General features: G+C 37.8%; 1 protein-coding gene across 2 annotated transcripts; it reads left to right on the top strand.

Annotated features, from left to right (window-relative positions):
* The first annotated feature begins 212 nt into the window (after positions 1–212).
* On the top strand, positions 213–4,205 carry LOC130717936 (VAN3-binding protein-like). 2 transcript variants are annotated; one of them, XM_057568350.1, is made up of 7 exons: positions 213–754; positions 1,049–1,168; positions 1,958–2,384; positions 2,499–2,732; positions 3,006–3,055; positions 3,276–3,333; positions 3,508–4,205. In XM_057568350.1, the coding sequence occupies exons 1-7, from the start codon at positions 455–457 to the stop codon at positions 3,720–3,722; spliced, it is 1,404 nt and encodes a 467-aa protein (XP_057424333.1). In that variant the 5' UTR covers positions 213–454; the 3' UTR covers positions 3,723–4,205. The 2 variants fall into 2 exon arrangements, with proteins under 2 accessions (XP_057424333.1, XP_057424332.1); XM_057568349.1 differs by having other exon boundaries at positions 218–754; positions 1,046–1,168.
* Positions 4,206–9,590: the final 5,385 nt, after the last annotated feature.

Genomic DNA, 9,590 nt, shown 5'->3' with positions numbered 1-9,590 from the left:
CAATATAATGACTTCTATTTAATACTATTTTATTTTCCTTTAAAAAATTAAGAATTTAAGATCACAATTAGAGAATTATTCAGCCTGGTTCAAGTTGATTGTGATTAGTATTACTATGATGATTACCATCAAAATCAAATCATCTAATTCTGTTCCTTTTTGTGTTTTATGGTTCATCACTTCATCACATTTTGTTTGTTTCTTAGTTTATGCAAAATATTTGACCTTTTTTCAAGACTGAGACTGACACACCATACCATTACGATCGGCTGCTTTGTCCCTCTTGTATTCATTCCACCCTCTGCCCTCTGCTCTGCTTTTTCCATTCCCTCTCTCTCTCTCTCTCTCTCTCTCTCTCTATAAAGCACACACCCCACACTTTCACTGGACACCATTTTCTCACTCTTTCAACTCTTCACCTTTCTCTGTTTCTCTCTGCATTTCTCAAACCCAAATGGACAAGGCACAAACCGAACCATGGCGACCCGACCCACTTCACATGTTCCGGCCACCGGAGACACCGCGTGAGTCGATGGAGTTCCTCTCTCGTTCATGGAGCGTCTCAGCTATGGAGGTCTCCAAGGCTCTGTCTCCAGCAACTTCCAAAGCGGCACCAAATGTCACCGGCGGCGTTTCGATACAGGAGGACGTAGCCGGCGAAGTTGAAGAAGCTGCCACTGTTTCCGGACACCCTTTTTCCTTTGCTTCCTCTGAGACCTCTCAGATGGTCATGGAACGCATCCTGTCACAATCTGTAAGTCCATTTCCAAAACAAAAACAGAGCATCCATAGAAAAAAAAAAAAAGAACTCACTCTTGTTGCTTTCTGTGTCAGATTGAATCCATTTCCTGCAAATGGAAACCACCTGAAATGGACTCTCTGTTGTCTATTTTTGTTTTCTGATTTGGTTTTTAGCTTCCTTTGTCTTCTTCCTTGGCCTTATTCTACTGTCACCATGCTTGTTCTGTTGTCCTTTACTCTGTTTTTCAAAAACAGAGGATTATATTGGTTCATCAAACATCACCACCTTTGTTTTATTGTTCAGCAGGAGGTATCTTCTCCACGAACCTCAGGGAGGCTCTCTCACAGTAGTGGCCCTCTGAACGGAAATCAAAGCTGTGGTTCCGATAGCCCCCCTGTTTCACCCTCTGAAATCGATGATATCAAGGTATGTGCATGTTTATGTTACTACTATCAAGGTCTTTCCCTTTTCAACTTTTCGGCTACAAAGCACCATGACTGCTCACACAGAACCTAGCATTTCCATACCCTTCATCACCTTTTTCAATAACCAAAGCCTTCTTTAATTTCAACACACCCACACACAACAACAATAATAATAATACCATGTTTCTCTTTGCAGTTTTTGATGCTTCCTATGCTAAATTTCAGAAACAAACAACATAGAAACTAGTAATTTATTAATCTCTTTACTGACACTTACCTAGTAGTATTAAACAATTCCATAAATTAAGCCTTAATTTAATAAAAACCGTGTGAAAGTGAAGTTAAGCTTGTAAATTTTTTTGGTGTTGGATTTAGACCTTCTATTTTTAGAGACTCGTGGGATCGTTTGGTTCCATTGGTTACCTGGTCCCCTCATCCTGTCAATTTTGTTAGAGTACCACCTAATAACTGTCCTTACAAGTCCCATTTTAGCATGACACAGCATCAAAATTCGGTCTTCTTGTGATGCTGCATTAATGGCTGAAGAAAAATGTCCATGGTGGTTTAGCCTAGGCGTGGCAATGTGGCTAAGGTTATCATTCTCTTTGTTGTTATCGAAGTAGTTACAGCGTAGAAACAATTTTGATGTGTTTTACTTTTTCTGGCACAAAAGGAAAATAGGTGGTAGAATCATAGAACAAGCGTGTGTTGTACACGGTTTAATGAGTTTGGTGTCCTGTGTTGTTCTGTTTTGAACCCCGAAATGCTTCCTGTGCAATCCCCTCTGCAGTTTTGCCGTGTCAACAACAGCAGCAGCGGTAATTTCAGGGCTGCCGTGGCCGCTGCTGCGGGGCCTGGTGGTGTCGGCGGCAGCAAGACGGTAGGGAGGTGGCTCAAGGATAGGAAGGAGAAGAAGAAAGAGGAAACCAGGGCCCACAATGCTCAGCTCCATGCGGCTGTTTCAGTTGCCGGTCTTGCCGCTGCGGTTGCGGCTATCGCTGCTGCCACGGCTGCCTCGTCGGCGTCCACCAAGGATGAGCATATGGCGAAGACCGATATGGCGGTGGCTTCTGCGGCAACCCTTGTGGCGGCCCAGTGTGTGGAGGCAGCAGAGGCCTTAGGGGTGGAGCGTGAGCACCTCGCCTCGGTGGTCAGCTCCGCCGTCAATGTTAGATCAGCCGGTGATATCATGACTTTAACTGCAGCAGCAGCTACAGGTATATTTGATGTTGATGCATGGTGAATGTTTTTAGGAATATTCCAATTGTTTGTTGAAAATTTTGTATCTTGACTTGCGTGGATATCTTTTGTGGTGTGAAATTGAATTGCAGCTTTGCGTGGGGCTGCAACATTAAAAGCTAGGGCCTTGAAGGATGTTTGGAATATTGCAGCTGTTATTCCTGTGGAGAAGAATTTAGGGGGTGGTGGTAGTGGGAATAGTGGTAGCAATGGAAGTTCTAATAGTAGTTTCAGTGGTGAGCTTCCCCTAGAGGAGAATTTCTTGGGTATTTGTAGTAGAGAATTGCTAGCCAGAGGTGGTGATCTTCTCAAGCGCACACGCAAAGGTATAGTTTCTGCAATTTACCTTCCTACATGTCCTAAGATATTTGTGAAGCTAGAATTAATACTGGTGAGAGCTTCTGAATTTTATAATTGATTCTGAGGATAGAGTAACCCATCCAAACATGATATGGATGTGTTTCTATGGTCTTGTGATTGTTTGCTTGGCAAGGTTCTGTTTGTCTGTGTAGGAAAAGAAATTTCTAACTTTTCCCTAGTCCTCCATTGTTTAAGGGTATGATTATTTGAATGTGAGCTGATCTGAGAATTTTGTGCAGGTGATCTTCATTGGAAAGTTGTATCTGTGTATATAAACAAAATGAATCAGGTGTGTTGTGTTTCCCCCCTCTCTATTCCATTATGTTGATTGTAGATGATAATCAGTCACTTAATTATTTGGGCATCAATTAGAGGATAATGATGGGTTTAAATCTGATTATGAAAAGGTTATGTGGTGGGGCTTTTAGTATGATGATGTGAAGGTATCAACTTATTTTACTATCTTAGAAAACTGCAATCTTTACCCTTTGGAGCTTCTTTTTGTGAAGGTTACTGTGAAAATGAAGAGCAAGCATGTTGCTGGGACCTTCACCAAAAAGAAAAAGAGTGAGTGTTGATAACTTTTGTCTTGCTCTTAACTAATTATTTGACAACAGATTTGGAGGTGGGTCTTGTTTCATATAGGGATTTGTGAAAGTCATAGCCACTACTAAAGATGGAAAAAAATTAATCAAAAGGGTTGTTCTTCTTTAATCCCATACTTTCTTTTTGAATTTACAGATGTGGTGATTGAAGTGATCAAAGATATGCCTGCCTGGCCCGGCCGCCACTTGCTGGAAGGCGGTGAGAATCGTCGCTACTTTGGGCTTAAAACTGTGACGCGCGGTGTTGTTGAGTTTGAGTGCGTAAATCAGAGGGAGTATGATGTTTGGACTCAGGGCGTGACTCGGCTTCTTTCCATTGCTGCAGAAAAGAACAACAGAAACAGAATATGAGCTTCTGTTAGATTGTGAAGTAGAAACACGTTTTGGCAATAGGGAAAATATAGGATCAATGGTGCTCTCTACACTGTGGATCTTTTTGACACATGGTGGGGTTTTGGTCATTGTAAAAAGGGTAAACTAAAGGCAAAGTTATGTCAGATGGGGGTGACTTTAACCTAGGGGAAAATGTATATGGGGATTTGAATGATGTAATTTTTTGAATGCTAAGTGATTGAACCAAAGTGAGCCATGATCCTTTTGTTCTTTTCACTGTTTTGGAAAGGAAATGAGTACCTAGGACTGGGGGGCCAGTCAAAAAAGAATTGGAAAGAATCATGTTGGAGGGGATGCATAAATTTGAAGACAAATAAACCCTGTTATTCTATTTGTGTTGTGTGTACATTTAGGTTTTGAGCTTGTAAAAAAGTGGTCAAAAGTGTAGATTTTCATGTGATTTAGAATAAACAATTAGGAGGTTAGGCTCCCCATTGGATCTCTGGAAAACTATATTCTCTTGCATGTCAAGAGTCATCATTGTCCTGCACATCCACTTTGTGTTCTTTATCTTTAAATATGTGCATAACAGAATGTTTTATAAGTTTTCAACAGTAGTGAGAAAATGGGACTAATGAAATTAACTTTTGAGTATTTTATAGTATGCTAGATTGCGCAAATCAGAAAACAGCCGCTCCTTTCATAAAACTCTAGTAGAGAGGGATTTCCAACATTGAGCAGTTAAGACCTCTTTTTGGGAGTCTTATCCACCTTTGGGGTTTCACCCTCGTTTAGGAGGTTTTTCTTCTCCACGATAGGTGTTTTCTCTTTATAATAGGTGGATTATGTACCACAATAAGTGATTTTGCTACGTAAATAAGTGTTGTTTTTTTCCACTTAGTGTGGGGTTTCTCTCCTCTTCCATCATTCATCGTCTCCGCACCCATTATGTTGCAGTCTCAACCGCTATCAACTCTACCGATGTCATCGCAGCCACTACCAACTCATACATCTCCATCTCCCTCTCACGCCTCTGATTTATTTTGTTGTTTTAGGATCATTTGTCCTCCCTCTTCATGTTCTCAATGTGCTCAAGCTTCAATATTGACTTCTCTAGAAGCTGCACATGAAATGAGTTATAAAAGCTAAGGGCTTATTAAAATGAGGAAAAAAATTTATTTCCGCTCAAAATTATTAGGATAAAATGAAGGGGTTGTTTAAATGACCCATATTAATATTTGGGTTAAATAACTCATGATCTATGTGGACCAATCACATTCAAGATAATTAATTGATATTTTAATGTTTTATTTATTATTTATTATGATTAAATATGTTTTTGGTCCCTAACTCATACACATAAATATAAAATGGTACCCGAAAAAAATATAAAGATTTCAATCCTTTGAAATTTTATTTTTATCTAAAATGGTTCTATGTGAATTTTTTTACATCTATTTCGGTCCCTCAAAATCTCTTCCATAAAATTACATCCTTCTCCCCTCATAATTATTTCAAAACCTAGAAATTCATATCTTCATCTCCAAAACCCCTCCATCTTCTTCATCTTCAAAACCCAGAATTTCCTTCATCTTCCTCCTTCTTCCTCACCCACCAAAACCACCATCACCACCCAAACCCCCACCCAGAACAACCACCACCGAACACACCTCCTCCCCCCTCACCCAACACCACCACCTTGAGAGGCCGGTTTTGGTGTGGCAGGGGATTTATTTTCTGGACCGTTTTTACTTATGTGGTTATGCAAAACTCATGACGACACTGGCGCAGGGAGGACTGTTTTGGTTTTTTTGCCCCACTGTAGCTTTCTTGTAGATGGGTGCTTTTGTTTTGTGACACGACTCCTTGTCCCTGTAGTATTCTAATTTCGTGGTATGCTTAGGTGGTCCTCTCCTTTTTTCCCTTTGATATCTCATTCCCCCTAGCTATGTTTCGTTCCTCTGTTTCCTGTTGGTTGGGGAACTTACTTGTACTTTATTACTCGTTGGCACTTCTTGTGCTTTTGGAAGATGAAGAACATGGAGAATTTTTTAGATGAATTTCTGAGTTTTGGGATGAAGATATGAATTTTTAGGTTTTAAAATAATTATGAGGGGAAAGAAGACTTAATTTGATGGAAGAAATTTTTAAGGGACTGAAATAGATGTAAAAAAATTTCACATGAAACCATTTTAGATCGAAAATAAAATTTTAAAGGGCTAAAATCATTATATTTATTTCAAATACCATTTTATATTTATGTGTATCAATTAAGGACCAAAAACATATTTAACCCTAAATAAATAAATTAAAAATATATAAAAATTTCAACTAATTATCTTGAATGTGATTGGTCCACCTAGATCATGGGTTATTTAACCCAAATATCACCATGGATTATTTAGACAACCCAATAAAATGAATGGTATGATTTAAGGCTTTTTCTTTTTCTCATAATTGCAGCTTTACTAGTTGTTGGTGATTTCCATATCCTTGCTGTTTAAACCCTAGCCCCCAAAAGAAATTCTCCTTCCTAAAAATTATGAGAAAAAATTATTAAGTAAGAAAAAATATCTTTAAATAAAAAAGAAGTCAACCACCCTTATGAAAGAATATCATTTGGATTGTTCGATGTATTTGTCGATCCACTGCAAGCACTATAAGAATTATGGTCTTGATGAGGAAAAAAATTTGTGACATTATGTGGATTTAGTCGTAGTGGCAATAGATGTATATTTCAATTTCATTGATTTGTCACGCATGCATGATTCATGTCCTCAATCCTTTCCACTCAAAAGATTGGAATGATTCCTTGTAAACCTCTATGCCACTCATTAGTTTCCTGTTAGTGCAGTTCAACATCAATTGATGTCTATAAGTATATCTTGCAATTGATACAGAATTTGGATGGTGACTTTCTTTGATGACTTATGGTCCTACCACTCGTGTATTAAAAGTGACTAGCAATAGATGACTAATATAATGCTGAGTATATAAAATTTAACAAGTCCATATGTTTCTTGGGTCCTGCTCATGATATCGTTTTATTTGAATGCTTTGTTTTGCAAAATATTGTTTAAAAATTATTTCAAAAAATATATGATGATGAAAGAGAGGATGGCTTTATTAATGCACCTGCGCTAAATATTCGCTATAGAGAGTTTCACCAACCATAGTAGTCCTATCTAACTAGAATATCTGCCGGAGTGGAGGATATAGTTTTATTACTTTTAATGGTCATATATAACTTGAATATGATTGTCTAGTTAGAGGATATATATGTGACAACCAAATTGAGTGTTTTAAACTTTAATTGATAAAAGTTATCAATTTAAAAGATGTTTTTGTCAATTGATAAAAGAATAAAAGAAACTTAAAGGGGCTTTTACTGTCTTGTTTTTGTCAAAGATGTCAAGCAAGCTTCGTTTAAGGCCCTTGTACCACAAAGCTATAAAGGGGCAGACTTCTTTTTTTTTTTTTTGGTCAATAAGGGGCAGACTTCTTAACTTTGCATGAGTGGTCCTCAACAGGCAAGCCCAAATTTTCCCAAGTATGAAATAAACAAAAACTACTCAAGCTCCAACAAAAAAAAAACCAATTACGCAAGTGTTTTTTGGATAAAACCAACTACCCAATTGAGAGGGTTATTCTTTTGGGTCACAGATTGAAGTTCTTCTTCTGGGGATCTGGACATAAGAGAGTCACTGAAGTCTAAAAGAATTGGGCTGCTGATCTATTTTTTTGGACATGGAGAAATAAGGATAATGTTTCATTCATAACTTCATAAAACCTGGACTTTTTTGTCAAACATAAAACCTGGATTTGACCAGTGGAAATACATGTTATCACAGGACGGGCTCACAAAGTGGCCCAATCCACACATTTCAGCTGGTCATTTTTTTTATAAGCAAATATTAGTGGTTAGTTGTTAGCAAGTTATAAAATCCCTTCAAATTTCTTTTCTAGAATTCGAACTCAGGGACTCAGCTGGTCATTTGTTTGCCCTGATGCCCAAAAGCTATTAGGAAGATACACGTACATGATGAGTTGGAAATTTTGGGTTGTCTAAATCCTCATCATTGAGATTAAGTTAACCCTACCCTTGTTGATCTATAAGACTATTTATGAAAAATAAAGAAATAAATTGTTAAATCACTAACTCATTTATCTTAAATATTATTGATTAACCTAAAATGACTGTACGGTGATATATATAGGTTTTATGCACAACAAACATGTGTCATTTCTACATTGCATAGCAAGTGTCGTGCATTATATTAGTGCTCCGAAAAAAAATAACTATGGAGGTCAAGATTTTCATATTTACAAAACTTTCAATAAGTGTGCTTATTGGTGAACTATGACTCTTTGCTATCCAAAATTTTAAACGAAAAAGAGTTAGTTAGTTCACTTTATTGACATCTCACTTTGTGTCAACTTTTTAACTGATAAATTTTAAGTAAATTCTTTTAGTCTTCACATTAAGTGAGGTATTTAAAAATCGTCATAAAAGTGGGGTGTCACTAATAAGTGAGCTATTTATTGCTGATTTTAAAAGCTTGTTATGTGCCCCAAATCATTTACAGAAGCTACTAAAGGATGATGGATTCCTATCTATACTTGGTCAGTTGGTCCAGCATTTTTCAAGCAGATGGGCAGTTGAACATGTTGGAGTTGATTGCAATGTAAGTCTCACATTGCTAATGAAGGAGAAAAAAGATCAAGTTATGTATCTTGAAGAAGTCTCACATCGCTTAGATTAGTGAGGGGTGGGAGAGTCCAAGACTATATATAGGGATCTTAGGCTCCTTGTTTTAACACACCAAAACACCAAAGATGTAGCACCTGAAAACACTTTAAGTTTATATTTGTGTTTTCTTTTTCTCTTATGCTCTTGTTTTAGAGTATTGTGAGATGTAGTTCAAATATTAACTTTGGAGAGTGTGGGTGTACTAGGGTTATGGGGTGGTTGAGAGTGAAGTCTATGTGATGTAACAATTTTTACATAGTGTTTATTCTATGGTTGTCGGTTTTGACAACGACCGTGGTTTTTTCTCCGGTTTTGGAGTTTCCACGTTATATTCTTGTGTTGTTGATTGCGCTCCTGGTTTATTTTACTTCTTCAGCTGTGTTATTTCCTAACAGTGGTATCAAAGCTTCCGGTTCGATGGATATCACTTTGTGTGGTATTGCGAAGGTGCTGAAGAAGTATGGTTTACAACTTCGATGATGCTGTGATGGAGGAGTTGATGCAATCATGATTACACAAGGCGTTCTGGGCATGAAATTGTCCAGGTGGCACACGGGCATTAGTTGATATAGATGCGAGGTGTGTGGTGATAGCGTGCGGACATTGGTTGGCGTTGATGCAAGGTACGTGGTTATGTCGATGACTGATGAACTTCCGGAGAAAGCCAACATGGAAGTTGCACCATAAATTTTCAGCAAGGTTTCGACATGTGGAAATTCTTAGAATGGTTTAGTTCCAAGTGAAGAAAATTTGTGGGATGGTTTAGTTTCAAGTGTAGTGCACTCTTTATGGTGGAGTATGATAATTTAATTTGTTGGTATATAGACAATGAGAATTATGTTTGTCGGTTAAGACAATGATTGTCGGTGTAGACAATGAAGACTGGAGACCATTACAATCAAGGTGGAGTTTGTTGGGGTTGATTGCAATGTAAGTCTCACATTGCTAATGAAGGAGAAAAAAGATCAAGTTATGTATTTTGGAGAAGTCCCATATCGCTTAGATTAGTGAGGGGTTGGAGAGTTCAAGACTATATATATGGATCTCAGGCTCCTTGTTTCAACACACCAAAACACCAAAGATGTAACACCTGAAAACACTTTAAGTGTATATTTGTGTTTTCTTTTTCTCTTATG

The sequence above is a fragment of the Lotus japonicus genome, chromosome 5 (assembly GCF_012489685.1).
Source record: "Lotus japonicus ecotype B-129 chromosome 5, LjGifu_v1.2".
In the NCBI taxonomy this organism is placed as follows: Eukaryota; Viridiplantae; Streptophyta; class Magnoliopsida; order Fabales; family Fabaceae; genus Lotus; species Lotus japonicus.
This window is presented reverse-complemented; position numbering and strand designations above follow the sequence as displayed.